This window comes from Rhinoraja longicauda, unplaced genomic scaffold (assembly GCF_053455715.1).
Source record: "Rhinoraja longicauda isolate Sanriku21f unplaced genomic scaffold, sRhiLon1.1 Scf000103, whole genome shotgun sequence".
Taxonomy (NCBI): Eukaryota; Metazoa; Chordata; class Chondrichthyes; order Rajiformes; family Arhynchobatidae; genus Rhinoraja; species Rhinoraja longicauda.
In genome coordinates this window covers 1-17187 of record NW_027601321.1, presented here as the reverse complement: position 1 = coordinate 17187, position 17187 = coordinate 1, and the positions used below count along the sequence as shown (strand labels likewise).

The window sequence follows — 17187 nt, the reverse complement described above, 5'->3', positions numbered from 1 at the left end:
CCACACCCCGACCACACACCCCCACCACACATACACAGCCAAAAACAGAAACAAAAACCATCCCAACACCGACACAAACAAAAAAAAAGAAAAAAAGACAACAGACTGCCAGAGAGCCGCAGCCGTTAGGCGCAGCCAACTCCTCCTATGATTCAACTTTTCAAATAAATAACCAAGGGAATTAACCTGGGCATGATGGCTGACGTGTACTTTAGCCGTGGCTTTCACAGGGTCCCGCATGGTCGACTGGCCTGGAAGGTTATCGCACACAGGATCCAGTTGGGAAGAATTAGATACAAAGTTGTTCCAGTGGTAGGAGTCGGGTGGTGACAGGAAATTATTTTAAACAAAATATAAATCATAGAACTGTCCATCACAAACCAGGCCATTCGGTCCACAATGTCTGTGTCGAACATGATGCCAAGGCCAACTCCTATTTGCCTGAGCTAACACATATCCCTCTATTTTCTGCAAATCTATTTACGTATCCAAATGTCTCTGAAACACCACTTTTCGACTTGGCCCAAACACCAACCCACGCCCCCACCCTGGCAGCGTCCGGGCACTTAGCCTTTGTGTATTAAGAAAATGGCGCTAACACCTTCCTTCAGCTTTGCCCTTCACATTTTAGATCTCTTCCCTCTAATATTTGGTTTTCCTATCCTGGAAATAAGGTTGCTATTTTCTATACTTCTGTTAGGTCGCCCCGCATCCTCCAGCATTCCAGAAACAAACAATCCAATTCTATCCAACCTGTAACCAATACCCTCTGATCCAGGCATCATTCTCGTAAACCCTTGTACCCTCTCCAGGCCATCACATCCTTCCTGTAATGTGGCGACCAGAACTAAAAAACGGGGTAAAGAAGCCTTTGAAGATTGCTTTGAAATTAGTGGAAACTTTGCAGGACTGGAAACTGTTGGACGATTTCAAATTGAATTGTTATTGCCCCAGTTACAGACTCTGGTCTTCACAAATTGTGGCGATTGTGTTTTTCGGCCCAATATTTGAACCTTTTGACAGGTACATGGATAGGAAGGGTTTAGAAGGATCTAGACCAAACATGCGCAGGTGGAACAAGAGTAGATGAGGCATGGGCAAGCTGGGCCGAAGAGCCTGTTTACACGCGGAAGGACTCTACCTCTATCTGTGCATTTTGCTCCAATAACGACATTTATCTTTCGGTAAGGAGGACAAACGGTCTATCTAGATTTGCCATTCCCAAAGAGGAATACTGTCAGCCTCTCGGCTATCTTCTGATTTACTTTGAGCCTGCAGATTATTCTCCCAAACTGATCCACGCACCGCCACTGGCACACTTGTCATCTGCATTGCGAAGTCAATTAGAGCACCCAGCTAAGATACGGAATGATCTCTCGATTGGATTAGGTAACTGGTGCTACGACGGAAAGCATCCGTTCGCGCGGGAACCGACGGAAAGCCCGAGTCAGAGGAGAGGATCCAACCCGGATCCCGAGAGCTGTGCGGGCCGCGTATCTTTTCATTATCTATCTGCTGATATGTCTTGTAATTTAATTTATTCTGGAAACTCAGTAGTAAATGTCACTAGGAAATCCTTTCAGTTCAGAGTATTGTTCGTGATCACCAGATAACATCCTTCGTTCGTTCTTTTGCAGTTAACTTGGTGACGATTGTGATCCTGTCCCGTGGAAAGTGCGGTCTCTCCAAATGCATCACTCGCTACCTGGTGGCAATGGCAGCGGCCGACCTCATGGTCCTCATCATTGATGTCATAATAAGGTCCATTTTTGTGATGTATTTCCCACTGTCGTTCTTCACCATCACCCCCGTGTGCTCCATCAACTGGGCCCTGGCCTTTGCAGCCACAACAATCTCTGTCTGGTTTACTGTGGGTTTCACGTTTGATCGGTTTGTGGCCATTTGTTGTCAGAAGCTGAAAACAAAATATTGCACCGAGCGAACGGCGAGTGTTGTTATCGGAACCGTAATCGCTCTGAGCTGTTTAATAAACGTACCGTGGTATTTTACATTCGAGTCAGCATATATCAGCGACAATAAACCCCGAGGTTGTGCCTGGACAAAGTCTTTCTTAACTTCACCTCCATGGACTTCGTTTGAGTTCTTCTACCTGATTGTAACTCCTTGTCTCCCGTTCGTTTTTCTTTTGTTGGTCAATTCACTGACCGCCAGGTACATTCTAGTCTCTGGTAGAGTCCGCAGATTGCTCCGGGGCCGCAACAGTGGAGAGAATGGCAAAGACCCGGAGATGGAGAACCGCAGGAAGTCCATCGTTTTACTCTTCAGCATATCAGGCAGTTCCATTGCGTTGTGGAGCACAGTGGTTGTTTATGCTGTGTCTGAGCGCGCTTTGGGCGCTGAGTACTTCGCAGACAGTGATCTTCCGACAATTTCGTTGATGCTCCAGGTTCTGAGTACCTGCACCAACACGTGTATTTATGTCCTGACCCAGAGAAATTTCCGAGAGGAGCTGAAGAACGTGGTTAAATACCCCGTGAATTTCATTGTGAAATTAATCATATCATTGAAACATTAGTATTCTCAGTCTAGTTATAAATATAGCAGAACGTTGAACAGATGTACGCATCTTAAACTGACGTTTTCAGGAGGTATCCGGGTGTGCGAATTATGTAACTCAGTAGCAGCCATTTACAACCAACAAATCAGCATCTGCAACTCCTTTCTACACAATATCATCTCAATCATGTCCAAGTGTAGCAATACTGTTTATTGTAAGTCACGGGATAACAGCGCTCAGTCACATCACCTTGTACGTGAATCACACAGGAAACAGGTTGTTCATAGTGACCGGGAATAAACTATTCTAATCACTTCTGATAACTGTCTCCTTGTTGCTGGGTGGATGGAATGGTGCTGGGGACCGGGTTCTCAAAGGGGATATGGAGCGTCTATATATATGAGAATAATTAGAATATATATGGATGCTAATAATGAGAATTGGTAAGGACACGGGTGACACAACCTAATCGCTGCTGAGGTCACCCTTCTCTCAGGGGAGGACGCAGTAGTGATCGGCTCTCCCTCAGGTAGTGGGAAACAACGATTCCTCATTCCGCAACGTTCGGCGACGTTGAGATTGATCTGTGTGGAGAATCTGTGATTTGTGAAATGATCGTTTCAAGTTTACCCCCTTCGATACCGGTGAACAAACTGGCTCCGTGACTGGCGACAATGACCCGAATGCATTGAGCCACCCCCCCCCCCCCACCCCCACCCCCTCCCACCCCCACCCCGAGGGGATGGTGACGCGGTCCGCCTAAAATGTAAGACAGAATAATGTCAAGATGCCCTTGTAGTGTGTTTGACTTGTATTATCCGTCTGTTGTTGAATAAAGTTGACACGAACAAAATTAATGTTATGACTAATGAAATAATTGGTTCCCATTTAGTAGATAGCATATTTTCGGAAAGTTGTATCTTACAAAAAACAAAAGTTGTTTAGTGCACACTATAACTGTCGGCTAAATCTGCTGTGAAGTCAGAGAACTGGTGGGCAGTTTACTGCCGCCATCTCTCCATGATATCGTACAATATAGTCTCGAAGCAAACCTGCAAAGTCTCCGATTTGTATTTTCGTTTAATTCCCTCAAAATTAATTTCTTCCACAGAATTTGACGTCGTCGGCAGGATCCCAAATGTAACGGGATTCGAACGAATACAAGTGGGAAATAAAAGGGAATGATAAAATGGCCATGAACGAAAGGGGGACAGGGGGGGGGGGGTCTTCCCAGAGAGGAGGGAGAGCCCCCGGACAACCTGGCTTGTCTGGCCGGAGACTCACGCTGAGCCAAGAGCCAAGAGGTGGAATAATGCGGAGAAGATTAATTTACTCACGCTGGGCGTAGAAGATAAATTGAAGCAAGTGCCTTAATGCGCGCTTTAAAAATTGAAACGTGTCTTCGAGGTTTGCGGACGGAGTGAATAATAATAATAATGCATTACATTTATATAGCGCTTTTCAAACACTCAAAGACGATTTACAGGGATTACTAGAACATAGAGAAGAAAATAAATAGATAAATAAGTAAACGAATATAATATAATAGTATATTATAACAAGTTGTCCGCGGAAACCTAACTTCTGTTTCAAAGACTTGTGAAAAGAATATGGGAAGCAATAGTAGTCGATCGGAGAAATCTGATCCTACTGATAGAGGGAGGCTTGAGGAAAAGAAACAGGTCGTCCAGGAGGGAAAGGTGCAGATAAGAGAGAACATTGCCAAGGTGATTTAAAAAAGACCATAAGACACCGGGAAAAGGTAGGAGATCCCATTGTTCCACCGGGATCGCCAGCAGATCTGGTAATAAAAAACAACGGAGATGACCAATGTGTGGTAATTTTTTGTGGTAATCCAGCTGATCGGTCAAATGGAGATTGGCCGGATGGGGGAAGCTATAAGCTATCTCTGTCCTACTCATTTCTAAAAAAGAAATGGATTGGCGAGATGGGAACACAATTAATATTTGCAGTGGCAGTGTTATTAGTTATATTTGGAGTGCTGGGTATACCTTTAAAATTGATAGAAATAATAAGGAAATGGGTGGGGATGGAGAGAAGACACCAGCCCCTGGAGGAGGGAAAATGTGTTAAGCAGAAAGAGGGAAATGAGGGACCTGTGCCTATAATACCAAAGGAAGTGGCAGCAATATACCCCCGACTCCCAGTATACCCCCAATATACCCCCAGTACTACAAAATGGCGGCACTGCCCTAGCAGCTGCCGCTCACCTGCGGTCCATTTGTCTTGTGTTTTTGTTGGGGTTTTTTTTGGTCTTAATTGTAGTTGTGATGTGGTGTTTTTGTGTTTGTGTACTATGTGTGTATGTGGGGGGGAGGGGGAAACTGTAACACTATAAATATGTGTCCCTTCAGAACGGAGACCCGACCTTTGTGTTCTGGGCCGTGTCTCCGTTCCTGCTGCGGCCTACCATCGGCCCAACTCCTGGAGCTGGCGGCCTCCAGGGCTCTGGTTCGCAGAGCCCGCGGATCGGACTCACCATCAGCGGAGCCGGCCGTCTTCGGAGGCTGCGGGAGCGGCTGCGACTCGCCTTAGGCTCGGGCCGCGTGGATGCCGACATCGGGAGCTCCGGCAGCGGCAGCGTGTTCACCCGCCCCGGATCGCGGGGCTTGGGTCGCGGACATTTCACCGTCCGGCGCGGCCTAAGATGGCCGCGGGATATTTCTCTGCTGGGCGGGGGTTTCAATGTCGGGAGCCACGACCGCCCCGACGTGCAACAACAGCGGCAGCAGCAGCGTGTTCGCCCGCCCCGGATCGGACTTATCATCAGCGGAGCCGGCCGTCTTCGGAGGCTGCGGGAGCGAGGACAGCGGGAGAAGGGAAAGACATTGTGGCCTTCCATCACAGTGAGGAGAGGACTGGAGGAGACTCACTGTGATGGATGTTTCTTTGATGGATGTTTCTTTTTTTGTGTGTTTTTTTGGGGTTGGGTGGTTTGAGTGCCTGATTGATGTTTTTATTGTTGGACTGTGTTTTTGGGGGTTTTAGGGTGTGTGATTTGAATGCCTATTTAATGCTTCTATTGTTGGACTGTGTTTTGGGGGGTTTTTGGGGTTGTGTTATTTGGGTGCCTGTTTAGTGCTTTTATTGTTGGACTGTGGGTGATTGAATTAACATTTTGTTCAAGATGGCCGCGCCGTTGTGTTTGGCTGCCTGCCACTGTATGTTTCTTTTTTTCCTAGTCAGATGTGCAGCACTTTGGTCAACGTGGGTTGTTTTTAAATGTGCTATACAAATAAATTGACTTGACTTGACTTGACTCCCTGTGGAGAAGGCACCCCCAGTAGAGGATGAATTTGATGATCTGTTGATGATGGCGACTGCATTTCGCCCGCGACAACCTCCGTATAACCCGGCGTGTATAGAAGGAGAACAGGCCGCTGCCCCGTCAGGTGCTGAGGCTCTGTTTCTACCTTTGGGGTCTCGTGTGGATCAGTCCATCAGTAAAGGAGCCATAGCTCCTCCGACAAGTCTGTCAGAAGCAGATAGTACCTCTGAGAGGGACCTGATACACGATCTTGGAGATATCAAAAATATATCATGAAGGATGAGCAAACAAAGCTCCAGATGATGAATGTTGAGGAAGAGTCTAAGTCCGAGTCACTGATGTAGTCGTCCCCTACCCCCCCCCCCCCCCCCCCGTACTATGATAGGAGAAGTCCCCGTGTTGAAACCCTGGACCCCAGCTGAAGTTAGAGCCGTGGTTGCCAAAGCTCCAGATCCCTTAAATTGAAAGGGGGCGTGGCTGTGTTCTGCAGCTGCGGCTCACCGGCAGTCTCTCTGTCTTTTTTTTGTTTTTTTGTCTGTCATCGTTTAATGTACGTTTTGTTTTATTTTTAACTCTGTGTATGTGGGGGGTGGTGGGGGGGTTGGGGGAAACCTTTTTTCAAATCTCCTCCTCAACGGAGATGCGACCTTTACCGTGTCGTATCTCCGTTCGCGCTACGGCCTAACATCGTGGAGTCGGAGGCCTCCAGCTGGGATCGACCTCAAAGACTCCGGTCGCAGGGCCTGGGACTTACCATCTCGGAGGCTTCGGCCGTGGGCCCTGCAGACCGCAACATCGGGAGCTCGCAGGTCCCTGGCTGGCGACCGGCTTTTGGGAACTCCAGCCGTAGCAGCTTCAACCGTCCCGAAGTGCGAGGTATGATCGACCCGCCCGCGGGCCCTTCATCGTCCTGCGTGGCTCGGCCGCAGCACTTTCCATCGCCCGGTGGGGGCTCAGGACTTTCATCGGCCTGCTCGGCTCGGCCCTGGGACTTTCCATCGCCCGGTGGGGGCTCAGGACTTTCATCGGCCTGCTCGGCTCGGCCCTGGGACTTTCCATCACCCGGTGGGGGCTTCATAAAGTTGGGAGCCTCGATCACCTCGTGGCACCACGGGAGAAGAATGAGGAGGAGATAAGACTTTGCCTTCCATCACAGTGAGGGTATGCCTAGAGCAATCACTGTGATGGCTGTTTGTGTAAAAATTGTATCTGTGTGTCCTGTGCTTTTTGTTGTCTACTGCCGGACCCTGACGTGAGAGGTCGCTGGCGTTGTTTATTCGCCGCTTTTCCGTTAGGATAGTTTGTCTGTTTGTTTTTATGTTGATTGTTTTTGTAAGGCGCTTTGAGCACCCGATAAGGCGCTATATAAAATAAATGAATTATTATTATTATTATTAAGAAAGCCCAATGTATTTCTTAATTGGTTAATCTAGAATGGCAAAATAAGCCATGGGATAATGTGATAACAGCGCTTGTGAACATGGAGAGGGAATGGCTGTTTGCCCAAGCGAGAGAACCGAAACCAAACCATCGGGCCAGTATTACACGGGGAAAGGGGGCTGGGGAAGAGGAAAAAGTTGTCGAGGTAGGGGCCGAGGAACGGGACAATGGCAAATAAAAGATATAACACGAGGCAGATGCTGGAGATGTGCTAAAATGGGGCATTGGGCTCGAGATTGCAGACGTTCCCCACAGCAACAGGGAAGGGATCCAGGCCCGGCCCCCTTCTCATTCAGTAACCCCTTCCTATCCGGTAATCCTAATCCATCACCACAGGGATGCCGCAGAGGTAAGGCGGTACAGGCGGCTGTGATCAGATTGTCTAAATCAGAAGAAGAACCCAAAGCTGCAGGCAAGATAGTTGACTGCCATTTAGACCTTCTGGTCGATACCGGAGACACTATGTCCTCTGTGCCCCTACCCCCCTCCCCTCCGTGGACATCCCCGTCAGTAATTCAAATAGTAATACTATTGGGGTTGCCGGTGTCCCCATGATAGAACCATTATCAGAACCCACTCGTGTGCAGGTAAATGGCAAGCCTCTTACTGACACTTTTATAATCTCTAGAACAGCGCCACTCCCGTTACTGGGAAGACAAGTTCTGCAAACTGGGAGCAGTCTTACACTGTACTGCAGTCGGCATGTTTATGGAACCCCCTCAAATGCACACACATCAATTGCTAAATTTAATTAAGGAGGAAGAACAAGGGTAAAAGATGCCCATCCGATATTGTTGCCAATTGAGTAGCAATCCGTACAGTCAATTGGTTAATCAAATCCGTTGTGCTCTGCAAAGAGTGCAGGATTTAAAAGGCCGGTATTTACAGTATCTTGTCGAAACCAGCCAAGAACATAAGCGAACACATTGCACTGCATTATACACGCGCCTCCCTAATGCCGGGTACCAGGAAATAGTCTCCCCCTGGTTGAATAACATCGAACAATTAGCGGTCACCCCTTATTTGTTTTTTGGGGTCCCGGGATTAGTAATAATGGTCCACCTCTCTAAAAACCAAAGGGATCGATTGGAGATGGGAGACACTTCTGAGTCACACCTGACCTCCAGCAACAGGGAAGGAAATAGGAGAAATTATTTTTTAAAAGGCTGAAGGACAAACAGTCAATTCATGTTTTAAAGTTACCAATGGCAAAAGGAGAGGTCCTGATTGACTTCTTTAATGACACAGAAGGAAAGATCACATGGGTCAGAAAGGAATGGGACACTATTTTTGAAAAGCAACAGCCACCAACTGAGGATCCGTCAAGGTTGCCAATGGCTCTGGTCCAAGTACCCTCTGAACTATGGGCAAAGCATAAGAATCATGTGGGGCGAGTGCGTTCAGCCCCTGAACATAAAGTGACTTTAAAAAAGGGTATCACAAAATGCTGGAGTAACTCAGCGGGTCAGGCAGCATCTCAGGAGAGAAGGAATAGGTGACATTTCACGTTGAGATCCTTCTTCAGATTCATGTCAGGGGAGGGGGCGGGGCAAAGAAAGGGTGTAGTTGGAGGCAGGAAGACAGCAGGAGAGCTGGGAAGGGGAGGGGAAAGAGAGGGACAGAGGAGCTATCTAAAGTTAGAGAAATCAATGTTCATACCGCTTTAAAAAGGGTGCTGCCTTGCCATGTTTAAAACAGTATCGACTGACCCCGGAGACTTAAGAAGGGATAGCTATAGTCATCATTTATTTATTACAACAAGAAGTATTAATGAAAACGCAAAGTCCGTGTAATACTTCCATTCTGCCAACCGAGGCCTGAGAACTACTAGCACAATGGTGATCCCGATTGCTCCTTTAGTGCCTGATACCAATATTATTCTGCCATCTATACCGGCGGAAGCCGACACCTTTACAGTAATTGGCCTATGTTCAGTCTTTTTCTCCATACCCCTGCATAAAGACAACTAGTTCCTGTTTGCTTTTACCTACAAAGATCAACAATACACCTGGACTAGGCTACACCAGGGGTATACAGAAAGCCTGGCCGTATATGCAGCAGCGGTGAAAAATAGTCTTGAGGAATGTCAATTAGCAGCAAGGTCTACTTTGATCCAGTATGTCAATTACCTTTTGGTAGCCTCTGTGACAGGTCCTGATTGTAAAGAAGCCTCAATTAAATTGCTGCAACATTTAGCAGAAAGAGGGCATAAATTATCCCAGGAAAAATTACAGTTCTGTCAGCCTAGAGTACAGTATCTGGGATTCCAGCTGCAGGAGGGCAGAAGGAGATTTGGAAAAGAAAGAATAAAGGCAATAGAGAACGTCCCGGTCCTGAAGACAAAGAAGGACATTCTCTCCTTCTTTGGCATGGTGGGTTACTGCAGACAATGGATCCATGACTACAGGGAACTAGATGCAGCATTACGTTCAGCCACCTTGCAGACTGAGCCCTCCAGAGTAGTATGGACTGCAGAAAGAGACCAGACGTTTAGAAATCTAAAGAACGCTATGGTTTACTATCTATCTAATCTAAAGAACGCTATGGCCCTGGGATTGCCAAATTATAAAAAGCCCTTTCAACTTTATGTAAATGAATCAAAGTGGTTTGCGACTGGAGTCCTGATTCAAGAACACGGAGGGGGAAAAAGACGGGTAGCCTATTATTCCGTGGCTTTACAAACTGCAGTAAATGCCATGCCAGCCTGCTCGAGAGCTGTAGTGGCAACGGCTATGATAGAAAACACAATCCCCATCGTTCTTGATCACCCATGTGTAGTGACTGTTCCTCATGCCGTGATGTTATTATTGAACTCTGCAGCCAAACAACATTTCACAGCCGCTAGAAGAACAGGTTATGAAGTTATCCGTTTGTCACACCCCAACTATACTTATCAGCAATCAACTGCTATAAATCCAGCTACCTTTGTACCACTGCCAGAAGAAGGATATGCCCATAATTGTCTATTGCTTGTAGAAGCCACTGCCACTCTCCGGCTGGACTTACAGAGTCATCCGATTGATAATCCTGACCTGGTCCTATTTACTGATGGCTCTTCACACCGACCTAGCGATCCCAGATTATTAGCAGGATATGCGGTGGTCACACCACACCAAGTGCTGGAGGCATACGCTTCACCATCCGGAACGTCTGCTCAGGTAGCTGAGCTGTATGCCCTGACTCGTGCCTGCATATTGGCAAAAGATAAAAGTGCTAATATCTACACTGATTCTCGCTATGCGTTTGGGGTTGTACAAAACTTTGGGCAGTTATGGAAAAATAGAGGATTCATTACATTAATAAGAAAGACTATTAAGCATGATAAACTGGTCTTAAATATATGGGATTCTATTCAATTGCCACGGCAGATTACATTTATTAAATGCGAGGCTCATACATCATCGGATGATGATGCATCAAAGGGAAACAGATTAGCTGATTATGTAGCCAGATTGCCCTCAGGCAAACCCCGCAATTATAAGCGGCTAAAATTAAGTCTGCAGCACAAAGGATGCTCCCGGTTAGCATTGATGTAACCCAGTTACAGGATGCCCAGAGCCTAGTATCATTCCAGGAAATGAATTCCTGGAGCAAAGCAGGGTGTTATCAAGACCCCATTGTCTGGGTCCACCCTGATGGTCGTGTAGTTTCCCCCAGGAGCATATTTTAGCCCCTGTCTCGCCTAGCCCATAGACGGGCTCACATGGGAAAAGGGGGGATGGCATACGCATTGTCCCAACAATGGTATGTACCTTGGATAACAATCATAATTGATAAAGTTTCAAGAACATGCCTGGTGTATCAACAAAATAATACAGGGAAGACGCCTGTAAAATTTGAACACCTACCACAACCTGAAATGCCTTTTGAGAATTTGCAAATTGATTTTGTACATATACCCGCAGCAAAGGTTTTTAAGTACATTCTGGTCATAGTTGATATGTTCTCCAGATGGATGGAAGGGATGATGCAAATCTGTAGTCAATATTTTAATGAAAGATATAATACCAAGATCCGGGATACCCATGAGTATAAACAGTGACAGAGGAACTCATTTCACAAGTAAATTAGTTCAGAACTTGTCAAAGGCTTTTGGCTCCCAATAGAAATCGCGCATACCATATCAACCACAGTCCTCGTGGATGGCAGAAAGAGTAAATTGAGGGATAAAAGCTACTTTAGCAAAGTATGCCAGTAAAATAGATTGTTGTGGCCAGACGCCATGGCCCATTGTGATGTACGTCCTGGGAAATCAGCAAAATAGAAACACGGGCCTAACACCTCACGAGGTTTTGATGGGGCTACCTATGACAACAGAAACATGACCACCGATGACTCCTGAGAAGGTGGCACTAATTTCAATAAGATATGCTCAAGCCATGTGTGAAACGATTGGTAAAATCTATGAGAAAAGCACCCGTTAAAACCCAGAGATCTGGTTTATGTGCGAGCAATAAACAAAGATTCTTTCTCTCCTAGATGGAAAGGACAATATGTGGTGCTGCTAACAACACGAACAGCAGTAAAAGTTAAAGAAAAACCTGATTGGATACATGCCACCAGATGTAAACTGCATCACTGAGACAGAACCCTCCAGGAGAAGGAAACGCAAGAACCGTAAAATGTTGTAGTGATAAAAAAGTGTCAAAATGTAGACATATTCTTTATTAACTATATTTATAGTATTAAATACTTATGAATATAGTAACTTTATATGGGGTCATAGAGGACATGAGAGCAAAGAGAAGCATCTAGTTATGAGAAACAGGATGAAGGTAGAAGTTGGAGTATGAAATTCAACTAACAACGTTCACACAGAACACAGTGAACTCGCAGCTGAAAGAAAAACAGGCTTCCTTATCTGATTAGAATGTTGGGTTTGTGCCCATATCCCTTCGCCTGCAGAAGGAGGAATCCCTTTGCAAGCCCAAGGACGGGTTCCAACCAAAATTATATTCGGACACGTATGCCTCCATTTTTGCAACTGATCAAGGAGAGAAAATATTAAAATCCTTTCTTATAATAATATAAGTGTTGATCATAAAGATCAACAAGGAAGGAACTGTGGAAGAAAATATTAATATCCTTTCTTACTTAATTTTGATTGGAATTGAACAAGGAAACGAAAGGGTGCTTGAATGTGACAATTGGCAACTCTCGTTGACCAGGTGCAGAAGATGTTCGTGGGTTTCGGCAAAGTAAAATTAGACGTGTCCAGGAATATGTTGAAGGGTGGATGGTAAATGTAAACATGAAATAGTAGACGGAGATAAGGAAGCCAATAGTCAATAATCAATAGTCAATAGTTGTTTATTTGTCACATACACATAAATGTGTAGTGAAATGAAACATTACATCCCTTCCTTTAAGCTTGTGAAAGCATCATCTTTTCACTGTACTGTTCTCATTATGTGGCGACACAATTTAACAGCCAGCCAAACTCCGTCCAATAAATGCATAAGAGTCAGGGATCATCTTAGTTGTGCCTTTTATTAAGATGCCGTTGTAGGTGCATTCTTGATTCATGAATGCACCTACAACGGCATCTTAATAAAAGGCACAACTAAGATGATCCCTGACTCTTATGCATTTATTGGATGGAGTTTGACTGGCTGTTAAATTGTGTCGCCACATAATGAGAACAGTACAGTGAAAAGATGATGCTTTCACAAGCTTAAAGGAAAGGGTGGCACCAGATATACAAGTTTGCTTCTTGGACTGCCTGATTGTTTCTCTCAGCAGTGTGTTACAGTAGACTACCCGCACCCCCTACCACTAGTAGCATAGAAATGTTACTGTAAATAGGGGGCTTATGATTGGCTCGGATAGGGGAGGGTGGCGCGGTCCGCCGATAGGGTGAGATAGAATAATGCCAAGATGCCCTTTTATTGTGTTTGACTTGTATTAATCATCTGTTGTTGAGTAAGATTAACATAAACAAAAAGTATGTTATGATGAATGAAATAATTGGTACCCCTGTAGTAGATAGTATATTTTCGTAAAGTTGTATCTAACAAAAAAACAAAAGTTGCTTACTGCTCAGTATAACTGTCGGCTAATTCTGTTGTGAAGTCAGAGAACTGGTGACCAGTTTACTGCCGCCATTTCTCCATGATATTATGCAATAAAGTCTCTTGAAGCAAACCTGCGAAGTCTGTTGCTTTTCATTTCCCTTTAATTTCCCTCTAAATTAATTTCTTCCACACCACTGGTTCTTTCTTCATGACCCTTTGTTCAGCGTTCACACCCACCGCCGTGGTTGGGGCCGAGCAGGGGCCGGGCTCCGCGGTTTCCCTCAACCGGTTCTGCAGCAGGCGAGCAAGGCGTGCTGTCGGGGGTGAGGGATCATCTTAGCACCGATGTCAGCTCTTTTCCAGCTTCCACCACGCACTAAAATCAGTCGGAAGAAGGGTCCCAACCAGAAACGTCACCTCCCAATGTTCCCAGATTTGCTGACGTACTTACTCCAGCACTTAGTGTCTATTTTTTCCAAGACATAGTAAATCTATTTTGTTTGATATGTTCTTCATAACAGTATTTTGACAATGCTTAAGCAATAAAAAAAATATCTTTTCTGTAAATCAAAATCCCAACTATTGAGAATTTGTACACACGTTATTTCCTCTAGTGTGTCAAAACATCCAATTCTTCTTAAAGCAAACTTTTCTACGGTTTTGCTGAATTGGAAACTGATTCAATTAATAATGCAGGATTTGACTGGCAGTGGAATCTTTAGAGCATTTTAAAAAATCACAACCAAATGAACTTGCACGATAGTACGGCTTCAGCATGTATATAGAAACAAGCACAGGTTTTCAGTGCAAGCTGTTGCGAGTGTGGGTCGGCTTTACTTCACAAAGGTACACTGCACGTACCCACACATATTCACGAGACTGATAAAATATAGAATATATCACATGACACAAATCATACCATTCTAGTACAGTTCTTAAAGTTACAGTTACCATTATATGCACTGCACTGCTCTCCCCTTAGAAAGTAAACTAACTTGTAAATTAGACAAAGAAGAATAATTTTAGAAATTTAATCTGACGACTGGTTTACGCACTCTTTCTGATCGCCTGAGTAGTTTAGGGGGAGTGTCAGGTTGTGGTTCTAAAGGAGAGTCAAGTTCAGGATCATTTATCTTTGTCTCTATTTTCTTTGGAGATGCTGATTTTACTTCTGAACGGAATAATATCAAAGTCTGACAGATCTACTTCGTCTATGCTTTGCTCTTGTACCGGTTCATCCCTTGTTGGGATCATGTGGTTTATGTGCACACTTCTAACACGTCCTCCAAATTTTACCAAGTCCCTCCGAGTACCACACACTTCAACTGCTGTTCCCACCTCCCATTTGTTTGCTTTGTAAGGGGGGCTGAGAATATGGGAGATAATACGATATTATTTTATACATTAGACATTGTTGTTTAAGGTTTGTAACTACTTAGGCATTAGGTGCCTCTCTGTAACTAATTAAGGCACTCTAGACATTCCTTGACACGTGTCTGTAACTGCTGCTCAGGAGGAGGAGAAACATTGATGGGTGAACCAGGATAGAAGATAAGGGTGGAAGGAAACATTTTAGGAAATACAGACATCCATCAATGAGTGGGGGATTACTTGAAAGTTTAATGGTGGCAGAGTGGAAGGAAACATTTTAGGGAATACAGACATTCATCAATGAGTGGGGTTTAATGGTGGTAGGGTAAACAGGGTGACTACAAAGAGATGAATAACTGTAAAGAGGAGTGTGAGGGCGAGATAAGGAAAAGAAGATAAGGCTGAAAGAATCCTATAAAAATAGGCTGCCCGATGTACTAAGTGGGCAGTCAGATGGTTGACATCCTGATTGTTCCAGCCGTTGTTTGCAAATAAAGGCTTTTAACTTCTTGAAGAATTCTCCGTGTCATCTGCTTCATTTTGAACACCGGTAACCACGACAAAATTGGCGTAGTCGGCAGGATCGGAAAGATGCCCGTTCGATAACGGACGACCAGCCAAGGGCGCTTCCTAGCCCCACGGGGGCTCCCCGGAACAACAGGACAAGGGTGGCCACCCGCTAAAAGGTAGGCGGTTTTCTGCTTCATTCGGACTTATAACCTGTTGAAACGGGGGGGCTGCTGGTGACACAGAAGCGTCTAGGCGGTTAAAGGGCCTCTCCGATCCAAAGAATCTGTCTAAAATATTTTAAAAAGAGACCCGGAGGATTGCTCAAGAAGGCTGCGCAGTGGGGTAAGTAGAAAATAGATAAGTTAAGAAAGTAGATTTAGTTGAGTAAGAGTTTGTGACGTCACTAAAATCTCGTGGATACCGCCCTAAGAGGATAGGGGACTGAATAGACGAGACGTCCTGTGGATACCGCCCTAGTTAACTAGGGATCACTCTGGTTAGCTAGGGGTCTGTACGGGCAGGATCAGAAGACCTTGTGGATACCGCCCTAAGAGGATAGGGGACTGAATAGACAAGGCGTCCTGTGGATACCGCCCTAGTTAACTAGGGATCACTCTGGTTAGCTAGGGGTCTGTACGGGCAGGACCAAAAATAATAATAATACTGTGGATACCGCTCTAGTTAACCGGGGATTACTCTGGTCGGCTAGGGGTCTGTACGGGCAGGATCAAAAAATTGGAATAATTGGATAACATAAAAAATAAAAATTGCAAAATATTAAAGGAATATAGTAGAACTGTAGAAAATAGAAATAGCGTAATAGGTAACCTAGTGACTATAGAGACAGAACGGAGTGTGAACAAGGACTGCATTTAAAAACACAGTTAACACGATGCACAACCCCCGTAAGTTTAAAAATGAGCGATAGAGAAATAGTATTGCCGGTACTGGTGTCCAAAGGAACCCCCATTAATCTGATAGGCGGGGATGCCTTGTTGAAACTAGAATTAAAGTTAGAATGTACCAAAAATGGCCTGAATGTGGAGAAATTGAATACCCAGCTGTTTATGGGGGAAGCTAGAAAAGCTCATGTATTTTAGGTAGGAAATATAGAAGATCAAATTTGGAATACGTGGAACAGATGGAAAGAGGGAGTAATGGGACTTCAACCATGCAGACCTAAAGTCAGTTCTCCCGAAACTTGAACAACACATAAGATGTGCTACCAGGGGGAAAAACACACTAGACAAGGTTTACTCAAATATTAAGAAGGGTTTCAGGTCAGCACCACTACCACACCTGGGGCAGTCAGATCACCTGTCCATATTCCTAACTCCAGCATACACCCCACTCAGGAGGAAAGCTCCAGTCACCATAAAGACTGTTAAGACATGGCCTGAAGGAGCTTCCTCGCAGCTGCAGGATTGCTTCGAAAGGACCAACTTGGATATTTTTGAGGATCATGACTTGGAGGAGTACACATCAACTGTACTTTGCTACATCAAAAACTGTGTTGACAATGTCACCGTCGACAAACGCATCCGGTTGTATCCCAATCAAAAACCCTGGATGACAAAGGATGTCAGGTCTCTCCTCAAGGACCGTAACACCGCCTTCAGGTCTAGTGATAGAGCTCTATACAGTGCTGCTAGAACCAACCTGAAGAGAGGCATCAAGGATGCCAAAGCGTCCTACAAGAGGAAGATTGAGGACCACTTTTCCAACAATGACCCACGGCGGGTATGGCAAGGCATCCAGCACATCACCAACTACAAGACCAGCAACCGCACGACTGCCGACGGCGACGCCTCGCTGGCAGAGGAACTTAACTGTTTCTTTGCTCGTTTCGAGGTGAAAGCTACAGTGGCAGACATAACACCCTCTCCAGCACCTGACAGCAACACCTTCACTGTGCAGGAGTATGATGTTAAGCGCGTGCTCAGAGCAGTGAATCCCAGGAAAGCTGCAGGCCCCGATGGTGTGACGGGCAGAGTGCTGAGGGAATGTGCAGACCAATTATCTGAGGTCTTCACAAAAATCTTCAA

General features: G+C 45.3%; 1 protein-coding gene across 1 annotated transcript; it reads left to right on the top strand.

The window, feature by feature from the left end:
* Positions 1–1714: 1714 nt before the first annotated feature.
* LOC144590055 (uncharacterized) lies at positions 1715–2536 on the top strand. Its single transcript, XM_078394920.1, has one exon. The coding sequence runs from the start codon at positions 1715–1717 to the stop codon at positions 2534–2536; it is 822 nt and encodes a 273-aa protein (XP_078251046.1).
* Positions 2537–17187: the final 14651 nt, after the last annotated feature.

Excerpts from the sequence above, each read along its gene's own strand:
- LOC144590055 (XM_078394920.1), top strand. The coding sequence starts at position 1,715 with ATGGCAGCGGCCGACCTCATGGTCCTCATCATTGATGTCATAATAAGG.